The sequence below is a fragment of the Mercenaria mercenaria genome, chromosome 13 (assembly GCF_021730395.1).
Source record: "Mercenaria mercenaria strain notata chromosome 13, MADL_Memer_1, whole genome shotgun sequence".
In the NCBI taxonomy this organism is placed as follows: domain Eukaryota; kingdom Metazoa; phylum Mollusca; class Bivalvia; order Venerida; family Veneridae; genus Mercenaria; species Mercenaria mercenaria.
In genome coordinates this window covers 54,900,274-54,923,302 of record NC_069373.1, presented here as the reverse complement: position 1 = coordinate 54,923,302, position 23,029 = coordinate 54,900,274, and the positions used below count along the sequence as shown (strand labels likewise).

Sequence of the window (23,029 nt, the reverse complement as noted above, 5' to 3'; positions counted from 1 at the left end):
TATAATCAAAGTGAGGAATTACAATGTTTTATTAAATGAGTGCTACATATATAATTTTTAATGTAAATTTTCAAAAAAATAATGACTTAAATGTTTTAATATACCTGTCATTCTCTAGGCAAAGCTAGTCTATTATTTTTATTCTGTTGAGCAATTTCTATCCACTTTACTCAGTGGTAGAGAACGAATGACTTCTGACGGTTGGTATACTGAAAAATCATCATGGAAACTGGGCATTTAGCTCGCAGCCATGCAATTCGTAGTCGTGGGTCCTCTCGGGAGATCTTCTTGTGTGTATTCATAGCAAAATACTATCCTTAATGTACAAAAATAGCAGCTGATCGTGTACTGAGATCGTGTATTTTTGGAATAAAAATCCAAAGATCTTTTGATATATATTTATTTGTGTGTGGAGATACCTGTCTGCCTATATTTTCATTCTGCTTTATTATCATAGTTCCGTTATTAATTAATAGTTTCTTGCATCTCGCCTCCAGACTTCGTATATCTTACTCATAACATGTGTACAGGGATATGTTTAATCCCTTAAACAGAACGAAAGAGCCTTTTACTTTAAATATTCTTCCCAGAAAAAAGAGAGATATTCATCGTTCGATAGAAATTCCGATATCACAATCCTCGGCTTACGAAGAAAATGGTCTTCCTTTGACTTGTATGTTTCATTCATGAATAAAGCGCTAAACGATGACTTACGTTGCACGGGTATTTTGTGTGAGAATGAACTGAATTGCAAGTTTGAAGTAATTTCCGAAGACATTTAAAAAAAAACAACAAAAAACTGGAATTTATCGAAATCAAAAGAGGCAACAACAATGTTGATGTCAAACAAATGAAAGATATTAAATATGTGCAGAAAATGAGAGTTAATGAAAATTATTAATTATAAAATGTTGGAGGAAAGGTACTGAGAAAATTTATTGACATCTTTCAAAGGATTGCAGTTTTTGATGCATTGACATAGGATACGTTAGAAATCATGGAATTTGAGCCGTTTCTTTTAGATCAAGGTCGAAATAAAATGGATTAATTGTTGACGCATGTTTATTAAAGTTCCGTGTTTCCAAAACGTCATTCTATCTTATTTTAAGGATTAAACAGCACATTGTAGAAAAACACCAGTAGAAATATGGATTAGAGAGACATTCAGTGATTTTTATCGTTTTTGTTCTGTTTATATGGAACTTAAACAGGATTGGTCCTGTCAGAACAACCGTTTGTTTACAATTTTAACGACACATGAAGCTTGACAATGGAATAATTGCTTTTTGAAAGGAAAACAGAAGCTAAAATGCACTAAATTATTTCAGAAACAATTTTATCAAGCAGTAAAATAGTTATTATTTAACATGATTCACATATAGGTTACGTACAGTGAAAAAAAGTGAAAAACAGAAAAAGTAAATTCATCTGGTAGATACGCAGAAATTTATTGGTCATATAATCTGGCCGAAACTTAAACAAAGATTTCAGAATTTTAGCGATGTCGAATCGGAATCTGTAGGTGGATGTTGATTTATAATGTCTTATTTTGTGAAAATGTTTTAGAAATATATATTCTTAAAGGAGAAAAAATCGTGTCTTTTAAAGCTGCGATTAAAGTTTTAAGTTATTTGAATTGTGACTATGGAGTATATCATTGCATACAAGGATGGTGCTGGACGTTCTAATGGTTTTAAATTGTGTATATGGCAAGAAAAAATCTTCAAAATGCGCGTGCAAAATTAACATGACATGTTAACAATTAATAACATTTTAAACAGGGATTGTAAAATATTCACATTTTCGAAATAACTGATTTTTTGGCGTTGTAAACCATTGCGTTTGCAATAATGTAGAAAAGAGGAAACTGAAAAAGAATTTTACAATACAAAAAAAAAATGCAACGAGGTTGTAAAAATATTTTTATGCCAGCAATTTAGAAACAGTAGAAAGAAAATCTCTATTCGTACCAAAAGTCATAAAAAGAAAAATGTTAGCAAACCTAGAGAAGCATTGTCAGCCCACGTGACTTTCAGTATGATACGTCGTAAATAAGAATAAAGATATTGAAAATATGTTTGTCAGGAAAACGTGTTTCTAGTGATATTTTTGATTTTTAATAAAATGGAATAGAACCGTTCAAAGCTGGTTCAATAGCCCCTCCTTTATATCCTACATTACACGTATATATAAGAATTGATGACATAGCTGGTGCATCATAAAACAAAATTCTAGGATATAACTAGCATGTGATTGTAGAAATGGGAATAGTTCCCAATGATTATAAAAGCTGCTAATATAAGATGGCGTGCTGAGTATTTCTTGGGAGAGCATTTTATATATGTAATAAAACGGACATTATTGCTAAGATGGGATCTTCTGAGATCATTAATTTGTATCAGACAATATCTTTGTAATTTGAAGTTAACATTGGAAATAATAAACACATGTACACTAAAATAATATACATTCCTGAGACAAATAGTATATGGATAACAATGTGTACAATCAGGAACACCTAGTTAGTGTTTATAATTACTTTTTTTAAATGGAATGGTAATATAACTGACTTTTCTTAGAATTAAGATATGCTTAGCAAAATGTCGAAGTTAATGTTGCATATACTTTAACAGCAATATGGCATTATACTAAAAATAAAGGGCTGCTTCAGTGACACTTTTCAGCAACATTCGCTGCATACAATGGAAAGACAATATAGGATTGCATTTAAGAAGAAATAAATCTGCAACGGAAAAGTATAAACAGATCTAGTATTTTCAGGGAATCTAAGTGATTTTTTTCACGAAATGATTAGGATTCATTTATAAGTACTGCGCCTTATTTTGACCTTCACATTCAAGAAATTATATCATTCATAGGCGCCAGCTTAATGATTATAAATTTGTCTGTAATATTTTCATAGCAGAATACAACGGAAGAAAGATTGTTAACGAATGAATCAGTAATAAAATAACGCGGTGGAATTTACTAATGTGGACGTATTAATTATTCAAATGCGTTGAATTTGAAAACAACTGCCATGACGTCGGGAAGTTCTGTGGATGATATCTACCCTAATTCCACTTCGATTTATCTCACGAATACGGATTTTGACTTTGATATATTGTTCAATCTCACCAATACGTCATCTTCGCCAGTGCAAAGGTCAGGACGGGATTTATGGCGGGAAATTCCGCTTGGTATTGTGTTAACGTTTCTGTGTCTCTTAACAACTGTTGGGAACGCCATGGTCCTACATGCAGTAAGAACTGAGCGGCGTCTCCAATCAGTGAGTATACGTTTCCGGTTTACATTTACACCGTAAAAGCTGAGATAGGCTATTTATTTTTCATCAATGCCCAAACCTAGGCTAATTCATTGTTTAAAATAACAATCTCGAAAAAAGGGAGAAAAAATCTTTATGTCATTATACTAATAAACACTATTTTTTTTAATTAGCTGATTGTAACTTGCAAATTGTGGCATTTCAAATTTAGTATTTTGAATGTTTATTTATTTATTTATTTGGGTTTTACGGCGCACCAATACAGTATAGGTTATATGGCGCCAAACAGGACTACAAATTTTGGTTTCACACCTCATTTACATCGAAATAAAAACATGAGATATGGAATCAAAATTTGCATACCTCATGGAATCACAGAGTTACAGCAAAACCAAGTGTTAAGACCCTATTAGTCGCCTCTTGCGATCATGCAAGGGTAAGGCAGGGGTTCCAATTCTTTTCATACACAGATCGTCCCAGAACCACACTCACAAGAAAATAAAATATGTGAATTAAAATGTTAAAAATAGGTACACAAAATCATTCAGACAGTCACACTGAAAAGTCTTAAACATGTACACTTTTAAATAGTTTCTGTCAGACTAGAAAGTTTAAAAATATTAAAAACAAATAAGATTACTATTTAAAATATGTATACTTTTTTACCGTGAATTTCTGCATCACCATTACCAGTGCTCTGAAAAGAAATTCTTTATAAGGTATAAATTTGTATTTTAGCGGTTATGGTTCGGAGCCTCCAAATCACGCTCTTCTTGTCAAACAGAACACTGCCTTGTAGTAGGTCTACATAACGACGTTATGTTTTCAGACTATGGAATTATTATGAAGTGATAAATTCTGTCTAGAGACGGAAGGTGTTCCGTAGCAATGACGTATTAAGGAGAACATAATTGCAGTTTTAGTTCTTTATACGTCTAAGACTGGACATTAATGTAGTGTTCAAGCAGTTCTAGGGAAATCAGTTATGTGATCATGGAAATATGCTATAGTAATGGCACTAAGGTTAAGAAACTTAGCTTGAAGGGTCAGTTTAAAAACCGGACACACGCGCGCGTTTCGAAAAAATACTCGCACGCGCACGCGCCTAATCACGCACTCAGGGCAGGGTTACATTATAGTCCAATCACATTTGTAATTTCAGGGAATGTATGCGCGAGAAAGAAAGAAACTGGAAAATACGTACATGTCATTACAGACTCGAACAACAGATTTATATTTAATTTCGTCTTACAAAATTGTTTATAGTATTGAAACATGAACGAGTTAAATGATCCTGATGTAGATCCATAAATGACGTTCTGAAAGAGAAAACTCTTACAAATTTAAGGGTTTGAAGATGTTAACCCTTAGCATGCTGGACACGATTGGTTCTGCTTTACGATCAGTGTAGATGTTGATCGGCCAGCACATCCGTGTAGACTGATCAAGATCTGCACTGTTCGCCATTCAGTCAGTATCGTTTTGGTAAGCATCCCTTTTAACAGTTAATGGTACTGTCCAATTTCAAAGATTGACAAGTTCATTAAAGAAATTTGGCAGGTTAAGGGTTAATAAAACCGGTCGATTTTGTAATGATGGTTCCTATTTCTTTTATAATCCGCATAAATGACTGATGAAATGATATCACAAAACACACCAAGAGTGTCAAATGTTTACATTTTATTGTTGATTGCTTGAGAGCGCAAAGTCATCGTGCTAGATAAAGCTTCGTTGTCCTTTCCGGGTTTATATCTCTTGCGAATCTTGCACAGGAGTGGGCCGAGCATTTGAGCATTTACTTGAAGGTTTTCAAAGGTGTCTGTAAATGCTTTAGTGGTCTTGCGAAGTGAAATATTTGGCTAATAAAATATTACACATGGTACAGTAGGGTTTGATAATGATATTATTAGTCTTACATGAAAGGAAATAGGGTTATTTATATTTATATTGTAATATAAATGGTCATAAATAGTTCTGTTTTGACAAGAGTATTTTAGACTGCCTTACAAACAGTTAGTTTTATATTTAATAAAATGCAAAGAACCTAAACTGCGCAGTCAAAGATCTCTGATTTTAAAAACAAATGACGGGAGTCAAGAAATTACGTCTTTAACACATTGCCAACACAAATGACTTGTAACAGGTATGAAAGAAAAACATATTATAACTTAAATAATCTATTTTCGTTGTTTTGGCTTCTAGTTAGTAATTTTTCTACTCCTCCTGATTAGGCGAGATATGCAAACTTGTTATTTATTACGTGTTTAACGCAGTAAATCTTAATTTCAAGATTCTGTTAGAATAAAACATTACCTTACATCATAATAAAAAATCAGCTTTCTCTATTATTATTTCTAAAAATTTGTGTTCACAAATCCGTTCACTTTAGCTGTGTCTATCGCTCGCTAAACATTGCCTACTATGTATAGTAATACAAAAATGGTTGGAAGAAGGTCAGCGTACGCCGTTGAAATAGGTTCTTTATTAAGAATCGCTGTATTTTTGGCATAGGGAGTAAAGACATTTTTGATGAAATATGTTCTGTTTATGGGCATAATGAAATGTCTTTTTCGACAGTTATTCGTTGGTTTAAGAAATTCAATTGTGGGTTAGTTTCAACAGAAGATGCACCACATGGCCGTCGACCGAAAACAGCAACGTCTGCCAAGGTGGTTTCTAGAGTGAAAGAAATAGTTGCTACTGATGCAAGATACACCGCTAGGCAAATAGCTAGTATGGTTGGCATCTCGTTAATAGCAGCTCATACAATTCTGAAACGTAATTTGAAAATGAGAAAGATCTGTGCTAGAGACATGTGTTCACTTTTTTGAGCCCAAACGAAAGATTCAGAACAATATGGGCAACAAAGTCTGGCAAAAGACCATGCATTGCAAACGGACCATGAGTGTCAAGAAGGTAATGTTTGCCATATTCTTCACAACTCAGGGTCCTGCCATTCAAGTTGCTGTACCTAAAGGCAAATCCGTAAATGCGAAGTTTTACAAGACTAAAGTTCTTCGAAAACTGAAGAAATATTTTAAAAATTGAAGACCCGCAACTGGTTTGGCCAATGTCAGATTGCTACATGACAATGCGTCATCGCACAAGGCGTCTATTGTACAAGACTTTCTGAAGCAGGAAAAGGTTGTTGTGCTCCCTCCTTGCCCCGTGTGACTTCTTTTTGTTCCCAAGGCTCAAAAAATACCTTTCTGGTCGAATATTTGTGCAGCGTAAACACCTCGGTTCTGCAATATTCCAGAGTCTTCATAGTATACCTAGAAAAGATTATGAAAATGCCTTCAAGGATTGGAATAGAACATTGCAACTTTGCATATCTGTTGGAGGTGAATACATCGAGAGGACCAAATAAAATTTTCATTGAAATCTATCAAGGATACATTGTTATGTGCTTAGATGCATTAATATTTGAACAATCCTCGTATACAGACGGGGAAAATATGTTTGACCCTAGATATTTTTAATTACGTAAGCAATACAAAGTGTATTTTATACCGAGTAACACCCATTTTCAAGAATACATTTTATTATTTTTTTTTTGTTCTGGAGAGTGGTACAATATATGCCTTTAACTTTAACTATTAGCCCTTACCCTGCTAAATTCCTATAATGGATTGGTCCATCATTTAATTTGGGAAGAACCGGGGTTTTCACTGAAAACTTACTGACTGAATAGCGAACAGTGCAGACCATGACCATTCTGCACTGGTGACAAAGGCAGAATCAGTTGCCGCCAGCAGGCAAAAGGTTAACAAGAAATTTTTATTTGCAAAATTGTTTGCTTAAAATTTGATGACACATTTTTTCACTATTTTTTTCTTCTTAGAATATTAGCATATAATAAAATAATCAATCTGCTGCTGAACTACTTCTTATACCTATGGCTTGGCAATTTGTAAATGTTTGCTTTCTTGCTTCATACCAGAAAACGCCATTATTCTGTCTGGTATTGATAAAAATCGCCTAGAGGGAATTTATGTAGAATATATAGTTTAGTACCCATTTGCATCGTTCTGCAAGTTTTTATTGTACGCCAACGATAGAAATTTGAAGTCAGTTTTTCCACTTTGTACGTGCAATTACGCATTGCTGGTGCTCCACACGCATTTTTCTCTATATTGGAAATAGGTTTTAAACATGTATCCGAATGCCATTTTCCCACACAACAAACACTGTCTAAAACATATTGTAATATTTTATCCCCAGCTGAAAGGTGAAGCAACTATGGTAATGATCTCCGTCCGTCCGTCTGTGCGTGCGTCTATGTGTTCGATCATACGTCCGTCCTCTCACTCGAGTTTCCGTAACGCATTTTTCACCGGAACATAACTACTCAAATATTATTGGAGGATTTTTTGTTAACACTTCTCACAGTGACATAGACCATTTGAAGAACGTACGTGCAGCGGACCTTAACTCTTGACTTTTTTAATTTAATAATAGGCCTAACCCTTTTGTCGAGGACATAAGTCTACACTTATTGAGAGGATATCTTTAAAAGTTCACTTGACAATGGAGATTATTAACAAATAGTGCACATAACAAGAACCATAACTCTACCTTGCTCTTTGAATTGTCTCCCTTGTTTGATTTGGTACAGAGAATAACTCCAAAACTATAGAAGGGATTTTCGTTAACGTCAAGGTATGACAGAGAGTATTCAAAGAAAGTTACAATAAACAAGAATCAGATCTATATGTCTTTATCTTTTTTGTAACAATTTTGTCTGGAGCATAACACCAGTACAGAGGAAGTACATTGGGAAAGGATCTTTAACATTCATATATAACACAGGTCATTGAGAGTATTTGCAATGTACAAGAAATATAACTCAGTTAAGCTATATTTTAAATTATCTCCCTTTATTAACTATACTTTTCCAAAGGAAATAACTTAAAATGTTCAGGGAATGTTATTCAAACTATATACAAAAAAATGGAAAGTATATTTCTGGAATTGCAGTGTATAAGAACCATAACTGTATTTTGATTACTTTTTAAATTACCCCGCCCCTGTTATTTGATTCACCATTTACATGCTTATTCAGAGCCGAACCCTTAAACCTAAGGACGGAATTTTATTATAAATGAAGTGTACAAGAACCATAACTTTAGTGCTATTTTGCCTCTTGATTTGTCTCAAAAAAATTTACTAGAAACTAGAAAAGGTTTTATTTAAAATATACGAGCGGTGGTAACTTAAAAAACTTGTGTGTAAACTGTAACCGTAATTGCATACATATTAAACAACAGTTCTTAATATCATTCTTTTCTTCTCAAACATGTATTCCTACAATTGAACATTTCAAAATATTTTTTTTTCTCCGCCACCTTTTACATGACACATTTTCTTTGTCAAGGGGTGGCCATGGCCATTGATGGTTTATTAAAGCTAGCCAGAAAATGTTCTTACTTCTTCTAAATTACTGGAGTAGTTTTTTATCTTAAGCATTAACGAAAAATGGTACTTATAATAAATTGCTATAAACATAAAGCAAATGCTTAATTTCAAAAATTGCACGCAGTGTTTCAACTTTGTTTTAGCCCTCAAAGCCGCTGTGAGTGTATGGTTCCAATTACATAGAAAAATTATTACCGATACTTACCTACGCATTTCTCTCTAGACTACAAACATGTTCAAAAAATAGTGTTTCCAGTAATTACTTATACCAGGAGTACGTCTAGACTCGCAATAAAACACTTCAGAACTGGAAAGTAATACCATATATAATGGCTCTTTAACTTGTCAGTTGCTGTATTTATTGGATAACAAAGTCAAATGTATCGTTCGGTGCATATTTCCTTAACACATTCAATTACAGATTTATGTAAAATTTTGATACCATATAATTAATTCTAATATGAAAAATAATGTTTGTTGCTAGATTTTATTGTCCTTTGGGATCATGGAGTACATACAGTTTTATTATGATAGAATTCCACTTTAGCTTTTGCTAGTGGGTGTGAGGGGTGTTGTACATTTCATTACCTCTCATGAACAGATTCAATTAAACAGACTATATTGTTGCTTGGTTGCATTCTATGCTTCCAAAGGATCTTTTCACAGATTTTATTGGCAATTACAACAGCAGTCGTTAAGTGACGCGTGCCGGCTGTAAAAAACTTATTTATATAACTTTTTGATATCATATATTTAAATCTAATATGAAAAATAATGTTTGTTGTTATATTTCTGGTCCTTTGAGATCATGGGGTACATACAGTAATAGAATTCTACTTCAGCTGATGCTAGTGGGCGTGAGAGGTGTTGCACATTTTATTACTTCTTGTGAACAGACTGAGTTTGCTATTATGTTGTTTGGTTGCGTTCTATACTTTCAGAGAATCTTTTCACAGATTTTATTTATAAATGTCAAAATGTGTTTAGCTTTCATATGACAGTATGGTAACTGAATGTGTGTACAGAAAGATTTTGATTGCTAGTGTTAACACATTGTTGATAAGATCTAACAAGGTCATTTTGAAACAAAGTATATGGGTGCTATATAGAAGTTGCGCATGTCCGTCCATTGCTCCGATCGTACATACGTCATGTCCGCTCCATATAATCTTAACCGCAGCGAAGATTTTCATAACACAAGCATCATTTATCAGCCCCGTCAAGACGAAGTGCAAAATTTAGGTAACTAGGTCAAAAATTAATGTCGCACTTAAGGTCAATGGTTAGATAGTTCTAACTTCACGTGTGCACCATATTGTCATAGACGATTAGAAGATTTTCGAAAACTAGCATCATCTGTCGGCCTCGCCAATTCGCAGAACGCACAACGGACATCTCATGTCACCAGCTCTTAGTCTATGCCACATTCTAAGATTTAAGGTCAAATAGCTTAACTTTGTGTCCGCTCCATATCTTCCCATTTAAAAGCTTTTCATAAAATATGCATCAGATTTTAACCTCATTAAGACGACGAGCAGTGAGGGCAACCCAGGTCACTAGGTCCAAGGTCAAGGTAACAGTTTGAGGTCAAACAGCTTAAGTTCGTGTTCGCTTCAGATCTTCTAAAGAACCGGAAAGATTTTCACAAAACAAGGTAAGTTTCACACTTAGAGGTCAAATATCAAATAGCTTAAATTCGTGTTCTCTCAATATCTTCTTAACCATCCGTGGTAATTAATCGCTTTTAATGAAAACTCTATTTAGGATTGACGATTTTTGTTGATTTTGAACTTTAAATCACTTGCCCCTCAACGATGTGGGTTCGAGCCCCGCTCGGGGCAAATAATTTTTCATGTGGGGAAGTCATCCAGCTGGCATACTGAAGGTCGTTTGTTCTACCTAGGTGCCCGCCCGAGATGAAATAATGCCCAGAGTGGCACCAAGTGTCTTCCTTTACCATCAGAAGCTAAAACGTCGCCTTGAATTGTGTCTGTGTCACGTTAAACGCTCCCCACCCTAAAAAAAACCAAAACAAAAAAAAGACGTTATTATATATGAATAGTACAGTCTTTTTTCTGTGTGTAAAATCATAATTTTGATACGTTTCTCAGCGATTCTCTACAAAAGGCAAATATATTTTCCAATACAAATAGTTTCGGTAATACCCTTCTGGCCATAAAGAATACCAAGAATTAGTGCATATATTGAAAACAATTTTTCGAGAATGAGATGATAATACCACACGTACCTGCTGTTTATCTAGTAATTAACAGCAATTAGTTAATGTCTAGCAATCTCTCAAGTTTTTATTTACGGGTGTTGTGACAGATTTACACAAACTTCTGAAAATCCTTTTCATCCGTAAAAACAGTATGTTCCTGCTATTTTGGATATCTATTTTGAATACAAGATGCTTAAAGCTTAGATTTGAAAATAGTGACTTAACTTTTCGTTTTATATTTTAGACAGCTTATTCAGAATTTTGTTATTACGCACTTGCATTTCAATTGTAATATATGCATATCATTTTTCCGTCCACTTAATGAAAGTGTAAAATATATACTAGTCAATACAAAGATTTTTGCTAAAATCATTAATTTATATAATAGCTTATTACATGTTTTCAGTGAATTGTCGATGTATTAGAGTAAAATGTATCTGGTATTTTGATAGTGAAATTTATAAGATATACTTTTTACTTGTAAGAAACTATAAAGTTGGGGTAACTTTAGTAAAAAAATGAAATTAAAAGAAAACTTGTTTGTTTTACATGTAATAGTCTGTGTTCTATGGTGGCTGATTTCTGCCATTTCGCGTTTTCGCCCCACGACCCCGCCGAGCGAAAACACGAGAATTAACAAGGTAAAATGGCGGGGGCGCGGGGCGAAAACTCGCTATTTAGCGTGGGCGCGGAGCGAAAACTCGCTGTTTAGCGGGGTCGCGGGGCGAGATTTAGTAACTGGTATGTCGGGGGCGCGTGGCGAAAACACGATAATTAGCGCTGCTTAAACGCCGAGTTTTCGCACCGCGCTCCCGACATTCCAGTTTCAAAATCCCGCCACTTGACCCCGCTAATTATCGTGTTTTCGCTTCGCACCCCTGCTAAATAGCGAGTTTTCGACCCGCGACCCCGCCGAGTGAAAACACGAAAATTAACAAGATAAAATGGCGGGGGCGCCAGGCGAAAACTCGCTATTTAGCGGGGGCGTGAAGCGAAAACACGATAATTAGCGGGCACGCGGGGCGAGATTTAGTAACTGAAATGACGTTTAAGCAGCGCTAATTATCGTATTTTCGTCTCGCGCCCCCGACATACCAGTTACTAAATCTCGCCCCGCGACCCCGCTAAACAGCGAGTTTTCGCTCCGCGCCCACGCTAAATAGCGAGTTTTCGCCCCGCGCCCCCGCCATTTTACCGTGTTAATTCTCGTGTTTTCGCTCGGCGGGGTCGCGGGGCGAAAACGCGAAATGGCAGAAATCAGCCACCATAGTGTTCAGACCCTGTGTTTTGTTCACAGGAGATAACTCCTGAGGCTATTCAAATTTTGTATAATTATGTCAATTTCCTTGAAGTCAGAATATATAATAAATTTTTTTTTCCTAAAAATAAACATTATCTAGTCGGAAGCCAGACTATACAAGTAAGATCAAAATATCTTTCACCGTACCTTACATCTTCACTCGTAGCTATGCCACTCGTGAAAATATTGCATCTGCGGTTTACTCGTGAAAGAAATTTCAGTCTAACACTGAAAGAAACAAAAATCCTCAAACATAATTATAAGGGTGTTCATAGAAATGTATTTTCCACATTAGATGATCCATCTCGCAAGCTTTATTGTCGGATATGGATATAAAATAAGTCCAGTATTTCACAACGAATATCTAATTATATAAAATAATTGACTTTTGAGTGAAATGATGTGGTATTCTAAAGGTCGTATTGACCAAGGCAATAGACGATAAAACCTGTAAGATGATCTGTTGGAATCATAGAATGCAACAAAGCAAAATGATAAAAGACCAGGTTTGACTGATTCTGTTCATGAAAGGTAATCTAAAGTGCTATATCCCACACGCCCCTAACACTGACCGAAGCAAAATTGATGTCATTGACAATATGAATCTTTTCTGGCGGATATCTCACTGTATTCAATCGCCTATGATAGGACATTTACCAGAACAAGGTGACATGAACTCTACAATAAGATTAAAACACTTTGTGTGAAAGTCGAATTATCTCATTTCAACCAAGTTTAACACTGAATTTTAGATTTTATTTTAACATCGCAAAGTAACAATTAGAAACATGCATATTGTTAAACGTTAGAAAAATATTCAAAGAAAATGAAACTCAGATCAGATATGTTCAACATTTATTTAGATAATTTAAAGTGCAAGGGTCTTTACTCGTGAAATGTAAAAACTTGAAAACTCTTTAATTTATTTATTCAGAAAATTGAACTTTAACTTTTATGCAATTCAAATTATCATCCATGATTAAGCCATTATTATTGGTGCTTTTTAGCGTCGTCATATAGTGATTTAATTGTCTCCTGATGTTGTCTCCTTATTTTTAGCGTTTTCTAAAACATATGAATCCACGAAACGATTGACTTCTTCATTTTTTGTTGATATATCCTAAACGATATTGATTTAAGACATAAGCTTATAGAAATGAAAACAACCATACTCACAGGGGAGGAACTGGGCATAAAATATGGTAGGTTGAAATATCTTTTAACTCAATTTCTTTTTGATAATTTTATATAAAAAATTGAATTATGTCATAGAAAGCTTGATAGACATTTATATACTGTCTCTCGCTTGTAAAGCAAAGTCTCAAATGACGTACATATCATTAATCTAGAAATATGATTAATTATTTTGTAAAAAGGGATGATTTTTTTTTTGTGAACAAACCACCGCGGCACAATAGCCGCCAGCGATTATTATCCTTCATTATATGTTGTAGTGTTATCCGGGAAAACTTCAGCAGCAGCATCCTAACTCTGTAACATGATATACTCCATAACCGAACCCCGTGTAACAGTTCCTTCCCCGTGTTATTTTCATAGAACACATTGCTTACTAATATAGTAATGATCTGTATGATACATACACATGTAATTCAATTCTTTCATGTGCACACCTTTCATCATTTAAACATGTACTTAATAAGAGACCTTTATATGACTGTCTTTTCTTTTTATTGAATGAATAAAAGTATGAACCTCTTTCGAACAGCATTTTTATCAATTTTATTCAACTTGTTTAATAAATGGAAAAACACAAATGTAATATTCTATTTGTCACATGTTATCATTTCCTGTTGAAACATCAAACATTCTTCTTTCTTTTCCTGTTACAGATTATCTCAATTTGACCAACGTCTCTTGTACTTGAAAAACATCAAAATGTAATGATTTGTTTCAATGCCACGGCGTCAAAAATGTGATAATACATTATTCCTGCATGAAATATTGGCTTATCTACATTTCACATTACTAATTAACGAAGCTGTTAAGCTTAGGTATTCGCTATTTAAACGGTTTTCAAGAAAAAACAAAAACAAAAAAAAAAAAAAACAAAAAAAAAAAACAAAAAAAAAAACCCAGAAATTTTACGTTAGATATATGCACACGATTTTATTTCATTTTTTAATGTTTTATTATTTCTAAAATCAATACAGACACTAATTATAAAATAGGTTTAATGTTGCGTTCAAGTTCTACTTTCTACTTTATTAAACAATTCAGACATCTACCTACAGGCGTAATGCAATAATTGTAACATTTCATAGCCTCAGGTGACAGACAAAAAAAGATCCTATTTCGTCGGATATGTTTTGAATTACTCACTGTGAACCGAGTATTATTTTTCATTGCGATTAGGCGATACGAGATGCAATTATAAGCAATCGCACTCGTATTTCCATTTATAATTTACAAAGTTTATATGTATATTTGTTGTGTAAACTGTTATTTAGCTTAAACACACAATTGCACAATAGCCGCATTCACGATATTGCAGCTAAATACCTGTTGAATACATGATGCAATATCATTTTGTCATTGTTATCTCGAGCCACGCTGGTACAACATGACACTGAGAAAACCAGTATTGACATTATTAACTATATTCGGGTAAATCTTTAACATTATCTTATAGCGATTTTTATTATTAGTTTCTCTTGCTAAAATTCTTTCTTACGGTGCCCCTAAAGTGACATGTTACACACTTTTTTTCCAATTAGGTAATGTGAGACTTTTTTTTATTTCGTTTAAACGAAATGATTTCGTTTTAACGAAATGATTTCGTTTAAACGAAATAATTCGTCTAAACGAAATGATTTCGTTTAAACGAAATAACTTATTTCGTTTAAACGAAATGATTTCGTTTAAACGAAATAACTATTTCGTTTAAACGAAATAACTTATTTCGTTTAAACGAAATAATCATTTCGTTTATAATAAACGAAATAAGTGATTTCGTTTAAACGAAATAACTATTTCGTTTAAACGAAATAAGTTATTTCGTTTAAACGAAATCATTTCGTTAAAACAAAATCATTTCGTTTAAACGAAATAAAAAAGTCTCACATTACCTAATTGGAAAAAAGTGTGTAACATGTCACTTTAGGGGCACCGTACTTTCTCTTGCTTGACCATGATCTGTCTAAATTTGTATTAAAATAAACTTTGTAAAATGGAATGTTTGCTTTTATTCCATTTTTCCATATATAAAAATAATATTTCTTAGACGAATGTCATTTCTAAGTTCATACGATTTATAATTCATTTAAACAGTACGGATAAGCAAACCCAACGTATCTACAGCTTTTACGAAGCTATGTTGGAAGTATTTTGCCACAGAAAAGCATGTGTTTCTTCCAATAACTAGACACTGGTATATATCAAAATTCCAATGACAACCAAACAAACGTAGGACAGCTTCGATGTTCTCGATTTTTTCACTAAATGATACAGAATATGCGCGGCTTAAATGATGTTTATTCAGATTTCGACATTTTTCCTTTCCTCGACATTTCAATGTACTGATTATCATCTTATTACAATACTTTGTCTAAAGCAATCTTGCTAATTGAATATGCAAATATTTACATGGCAAAGCCTCCAATTTCAATACTGAATTTACTATACTTGTCAATAAGAACACTTTTTTGTAACGTAAAAAAGACTGTCGTATTAAAACTTATGGTCAATGGTGATTTCACAATATCTTTAAGTTATGTAATAGACTTAATAAAAATTAGGCAGAAATAAACAATTAATATCACAGTGGTAATCCCCAGCTTTCGCTGATGCATCGGATTTATTATTAATAATAACTTTTGTACCTGAAATTACAAGAATTTTATACTCAAGGAGACACTGAATATTGTCAACATAAGAAAAGTACTATCAACGAAGGCGTATACTTTTTCTATATGTGCATGTATATGATTTAATTCATATAACTCTTTGCTATAAATAAAGACATTATTAGTCCCCTACTAGTTGAAAACCAGTTTCGGGGACTATAGGAATGCACTTTTCCGTCCGTCATTTCGTTATTCCGTCATTCTGTCATTCCGTCCGTCTTTCCGTCCGTCCGCAATTTCGTGTCCGGTCCATAACTCTGTCATTCATGAAGGGATTTTAATATTACTTGGCACAAATGTTCCCCATGATAAGACGACATGTTATGCGCAAGATCTGGACCCCTAGCTCAAAGGTCAGTGTCACAATTGGAGGTCAAAGGTCAGAAGGGCTTTTTTCCTGTCCGGTCCATAACTCTGCCACCCATGAAGGGATTTTAATATTACTTGGCACAAATATATTTCATAATAAGATGATGTGTAATGCACAATTGCAGACCCCTAGCTTAAAGGTCAATGTCACACTTGGCAGTCAAATGTTTACATGGCATGAAAGGGTCTGTTTCGTGTCCGGTTCATAATTCTGTCATTCATTAAGGGATTTTAATATTACTTGGCACAAATATTCCCCATAATAAGACGACATGTCAGGTGCAAAACCAAGACCCTTAGCTAAAAGGTCAAGGTCACAATTGGAGGTCAAAGGTCAACAGGATTTTTTTCCTGTCCGGTCAATAACTCCATCAAAATATTACAATATTACTTAGCATGAATGTTCCACATGATGAGTTGACGTGTCACGTGCAACACCCAGAACCCTAGCTTTAAGATCAAGGTCACACTTGAAGAACAAAGGTCAATAGGATTTTTTTCTTGTCCTGTCTATAACTTTGTCATGCAAAATAGAATTTAGATATCAGTTGACACAAATATTCCCCTGGATGAGACAACGTGTCATGCGCAAAACCCGGGCCCACAGCCGCCGAAAGGTCACACTTTGAAGTCAAAGGCCAAAAGGGCTTTTTTTCTGTCCAGTCTGTAACTCAACAATCCTTAAAGGGATTTTAATATTACTTGGCACAAATGTTTCCACCATGACACGGAGTGTCATGCGCAAGAACCAGGTTCCTAGGTCTAAAGTCGAGGTCACACTTAGAGGCCAAAGGTCAGATACAAGAATGACTTTGTCCGGAGCATTTCTTCTTCATGCCTGGAGGGATGTTGATGTAACTTAGCACAAATGTTCACCACCATGAGAGGTATTGTCTTGAGCAAGGACCAGGTCCCTAGGTCTAAGGTCAAATTCAAGAACGACTTTGTCTGGCGCATTACTTCTTCATGTATGGAGGGATTTTGATGTAACTTTGCACAAATGTTCACCACCATGAGGCATCCTTGTTTTTAGAATTACTTCCTTTGTTTTACTATAAATAGCTTATATTGTAGTTTTTTTTATTACTGGCTGTAGGGAAAAATCATGACCACTTTTCTGTGGTACAACATGCATGTTATATCCAATGTTTAGGTGTATTTTGACTAATCTCTACCTGGTAAAGAGATTGTTTTAAGGATTAACTTCTCTTTGTTGTTATTTTAAGTAACAATAGAGAAAATTAGGTGCCTTCCAGTAGGGGACTTTGTATTGCATGGCAATACATGTACTTCATTCACTTGTTTAGTTAGTCTTGCTGACTGTAGAGATCGATAAAATTTGACCTCAACTTCCAGAAGCAAATTGAAACCATTACAAAATTTTCATTAGGAAACCAAGAACATCTTAAAAAAACAGGTTCTAATTTACTAAAGCCACTTATGTTTATTATTTATTAGAAGTTCGTTAAAAATCATGCAAAAGTCGCAACAGTTTTATCATAATATTCAGAGTAACATGATAAATTATTCTCGAGTGTGGTAGTCAAATTCCCACCCTTGCGCATACCCTGCTGCAAGAGAGCCTATTTGTTTTACTTCAAACAAAACGGATTTGTAAAATGTGAGCAGCATGAACATGGTGTACACATATCAATACATAGAGGATATTACAGGAGTGTCTTGTCATATTGAATGTATTAAAGGAGTTGAATAAAATGATAAAATACGAGGCTGTGACGAGCATCTTATCAATTTTATTCAACGACTTTAATAGATTCAGTGTGGCAAGTCACAAATGTAATATTCTTTTTATCACATGTTAACTATTCCTGTCGAAAAATCAAAAGTTATACTTTCATTAATTACTACAAAAAATGTCAATTTGACCAGCGTCTCAGATACATTAAACGACGTCGACGTCAAAGCTTTATTACACTTGTGTATTATCATTTTTATACAATGACTTTATTACACCCTTCGGCGTCAAACATGTGATCAACTTGATTATGAAATACTGTGAACAATCAAACTGTTATCCAACAAATAATTAAGAATTTTATCTGCATGCTATTTCTTTTCGAAATGAGATTTTCGAACGAACCAAGTGCGTACCCACCGATGTTCTATAGGTTGTTAGTAATCTTCTCGATCTCTTTCACGTGATGGATTCTCATAACCGTCGTTGCTTGATATACTTTACGACAATATGAATGTTATTTTCAAATAAGAGGAATATTATTACCATGTAGTTACAATAAGCTTCAGTGCCTAAAATACTATAAAAAAGTTATAGAGAAAATAAAAGATCAGCAAAAATATTGGCTAGCTAATTAAAACAGTTCCTAATGAGTATCGATTTATCTATGATTACCGGTAATATGTGACTTGCGGTCTCTCAACTACATTGACGCACGGCAGAAGCCATTGATTCCATCCCCTTACATGTATAAGATTCCTATAAGATAACGCAAATCGTTTCACGGAAATAGTGTCTGTTATCATGGAAGAACTGCCTTATAATCTATATCAAATTGCACACATCCCGCTTTAAGCTTTAGAACTTATCGTTCAAAGTCGGTTTTAAGAGATTTTTAAAGTTAATTTCAGGCATTTTGATGAGAAAACATCAGTTTAAAACTTAAACAGAGACTACAAATAACCATAGTCATTAATCTTATCAGTTAAGTATAGATTATTGAATGATTTAGCACGGATGCAAATATGTGTTAATGCGTTACCATGTTAAAGGATTCTGAGGTCGTAACAACGAGGATGAAACAACTTAGGAAAGTAACTGTAAAGTGTTTTGTAGCGGCAGAGAAACGTCGCCTTGGACTAAATTTTGTTATAATATCCAGTCTTTTGGGATATGGGGTTCCATCCAGTGTTACTACATAACGTAGTTCTACGTATGAGACGGTGCTAGGGGCGTCAGAGTTGTTGCATAATTATTGAAATAGATCTGATGAACATTTTGAGTGAAACATAGTCTGCTACTTCTTTCATCGAGTGCCTCCTTTCTTCCAAAATATGTTTTAACACTATATGATTACACTTACCACTGGCTACACAAAGCTATAGATTTCTTTCAACTTTCGAAAGGTTCAAATGACCAACTAACAAAAAGTTTACATTTTTATACTGCTTTACTCGTTTAGGGTTTCATTTTAAATAATCAATGAGAGATTATGCTCTTGTAAAAATATTCAAATCAACAAACAGATCTTTTGGAACAGATCCGATGGAAGGATCAAATGCAACGGAACAAAATAATATTATACTTGAGGTTTTATTTCTATAAAGAAAATGACTTTTTGAGATCGATGATGTTGTCGGGAGATATAAAAGTCTCTTTAAACGTGTTCTCCAAGAGCAGTTGAGAGAACCAAACTAAATATTTCATGTAAGTCATCTTTAGTTGTCAACAACACGCAACAGTGTACAAAAACATCGCTTTGAGCAATAAGTAATGCTTAATACTGAGTTGTCCAGAGCAATTTATTAAAACGTTCTGAACATTGGACCTGGCCGCACGCAAAAATGGCTCCAGAAACGTTTAAAAACTAAGGTCAACCCAGCAAGACTTTCATTTGTAAAAGATTGATTAAACTTACTCGAGTACAACAACAATGACAGCGGTGAAATTATGTAACATATGTCCAATATATTACAAAAAAACACACACCAAGAGCTTACACAGTTGATGTGAAATCATAGAATTTCTGTTGAGTATACGACAGTTATACCCAAACTCAGCTAACTGGTTTTACAGCAGCTGCTATTCTTGCTGTAATTTAACAAAAAATTGTCAGCGGTTTCTTGTGATTACTTTTTTCTGTTCCAGTTATAAAACTACTTGTGTGAAAAGCAGGCACTAAAGTTGTGGAGCAAATTAATATTTTATTTAGAGATAAACCTAATGTAATATTGTATTATCGAACAGTTTGTAAAATACTAGTATTGTTTACAAAAAGTAATTTGGGTCTATGCTAACTGTTTTTACGGTGTTATGTTTAGGACATGCATTTTTTATATGATTAAATTATCTCATGCGCACTACATCTTATCTCGTGCGCACAACATCTTATCTTGAGCGATCAACATCTCAAGATAAGATGTCGTACGCACGAGATAAGATGTTGATCGCTCGAGATAAGACGTTGATCGCTCAAGATAAGATGTCGTGCACACGAGATAAGATGCTGATCGCTCAAGATAAGATGTCGTGCGCATGAGATAAGATGTTGATCGCTCGAGATAAGATGTTGATCACTGAAGATAAGATGTCGTGCGCACGAGATAAGATGTTGATCGCTCAAGATATAATGTCGTGCGCACGAGATAAGATGTTGATCGCTCAAGATAAGATGTCGTGCGCACGAAATAATTTAACTGTAGAAAATAATTGCATGTCCTAAACATACCACCGTATGTTTTCAAACCTATAATAAGATTCTTTGGAAGCTTTTAACGCAACCAAGCAAATTTAAAGTATTATCATTTAGACTGAGCCTGGTAAGGAGAGGAAAGAAAATGTGCAACACCGGTCACACCCTTTAGCACCGGCTTAAGCGGAAATATATTTTATTAAAATTGAATGGACTCTATGATACCAAAGGACCAAAACTATAGTCCAAAGTATGGGGAGTAATGTTCTTATAGATCACGACTTCATGTTTTTCTGCTCAAAATTATAAAAGAAGGTTGACGACCCGTGTTATACAAATTCCAGAGAGGATCAATGTGGAATTTAATTTCAAAGTTTCAGTTTCCGAAAAAAACTCTTTCGGGAAAATTTATGTTTTAGTCTGTTGCCTACTGGAAATGGATCACCAAGATTAAAAAATGACCCAAGAGGAGAAATGGTTTAAAAATAGAATCTGGATTGTTTCACAAAATGTATGCAGACTATTTTAGTAATTTATCCCTAATTTAATTTATGACCACGTCACACTTTTGCTCTTTTTTTGCAATTTAAACATGTAATATCCGTGAAATTTAAAATTGCATGTTTTATACCGTTTTTTTTTTTTTTTTTTTTCATTTTATATTTGGCGCAAATACTGATGAGTTATTTTATAATATAAATGATATTTTATTCAGCAAAACATTTCAAAATACAGGAGTAATAAGGAAGTTTCTGGTGATTTTGATAAAACATTGGAAAGTGAAATAAAACCCATTTTTGGGGTTTATCTCTCAAACATGGTACCATCAAATTCAAACAGTTCAACTGGCTATAATGCATGGTTTCGAATAACAATAAAGACAACCAGATATTATAAGTGTCTTATTGGTAAGTCGGGCAACAGTAAAATGTACAATCTGCTATAATATTAAAGGCCCACCACAACCTAGTGACCTACTGACCTTTGATAATACTAGTATAATGCGTGCACAATCTAGATCCCACCCAAATTAATGTTTTAACAATTTCATCTGCAAACATATTCAGTAAATCTCTTTTTAGTATAGTTTTAAAAGCATAGATAAATAATTATCTTACACTGTAGAAACAAAATTGCGGTCTAACTCGACTTATAATATAGTCAAGCACTGTGCAAATCTAGCATTACTGAATAATGTTTTCGAACAATTCGTAAACTCAGTATTGTCTTAGATGTAATAATTTCACACTGTTATTTTGTAACTAGATACGTGTAATTCTCAAGTTTTCATGCAGATCATTTATAAGTACCATCATGGAAATACAAAAGAATACAGTTACTTTGTGGCGCGTCTTTAAAAGAATAACAATCACGTTTAAAAGTAATATCCCAAGAGAAAAAGTGGAAAACCACAGGCCGCCCAACACGACATAAACAAAAATGTTGCATGTTCGGTTTGATTGAGCCTGCTCATAGACGGTATTGGAAATGCAAGCTACCGTCCACGTCCCATAGCCCCGGGGTGAGCAGAACTCAACATTTACAGAAGTTATAAGTACCAGAATATAATTTAGAGACATCCGCACGTATATTTATACGACGGTGCACACGGTCACAGAGTGCAATTCTGTGAATAGCGGCGTATGGTCGTCCCCAATTGAAATAATGGCTTTACCCTAAACGAGAAAACAATGGGCAGAACTAACCAGACTGAAATTTAGAGAGGGGATCTGAGGTAATGGAACCTGCATATGACAAACTGCCAAAAGACAAAATTACAAAGCAGGCACCATATCCAAGGGGTGATTAAACAAAACACAAAGCTATTAAAGCGGGAGTATTGGAACCATCCTAGCCGAAATATTCAAAGGTACACGTAGACAACATAAATGTCGTGCCGAACGATCTGAAGAGATTCTGTCATATAACGTGTAGTTTTGTAATTTTAAGTAACTTATGTTTACCATTCACAAACTACGTATATGACTGTGCTGCTTTTTACACTCTGGTCTGAATGAAATAAAACGATATCCCATGTAAAGTAATATTCAGTAGTTTGCTTACAAAAGTGCCATTGCGTTATAGAAAACTTAATAGAAAAAATTGAAGGAATGAAAATTAAGGTAAAATAAATATCTAGTTCGTTGACTTCAACTTTCACACTGTTTGTAGTTTAACGAACTG

The 23,029-nt window shown here is 34.2% G+C and overlaps 1 protein-coding gene across 1 annotated transcript in view; it reads left to right on the top strand.

Annotated features, from left to right (window-relative positions):
• The first annotated feature begins 668 nt into the window (after nucleotides 1–668).
• Nucleotides 669–23,029, top strand: part of LOC123530181 (histamine H1 receptor-like) — a 101,696-nt gene continuing 79,335 nt past the window's right edge. Inside the window, exon 1 of the mRNA XM_053521888.1 lies at nucleotides 669–3,289. Coding sequence (XP_053377863.1) covers nucleotides 3,041–3,289 — 249 coding nt within the window. The 5' untranslated portion in view covers nucleotides 669–3,040. The remainder of the gene's footprint in view (nucleotides 3,290–23,029) is intronic.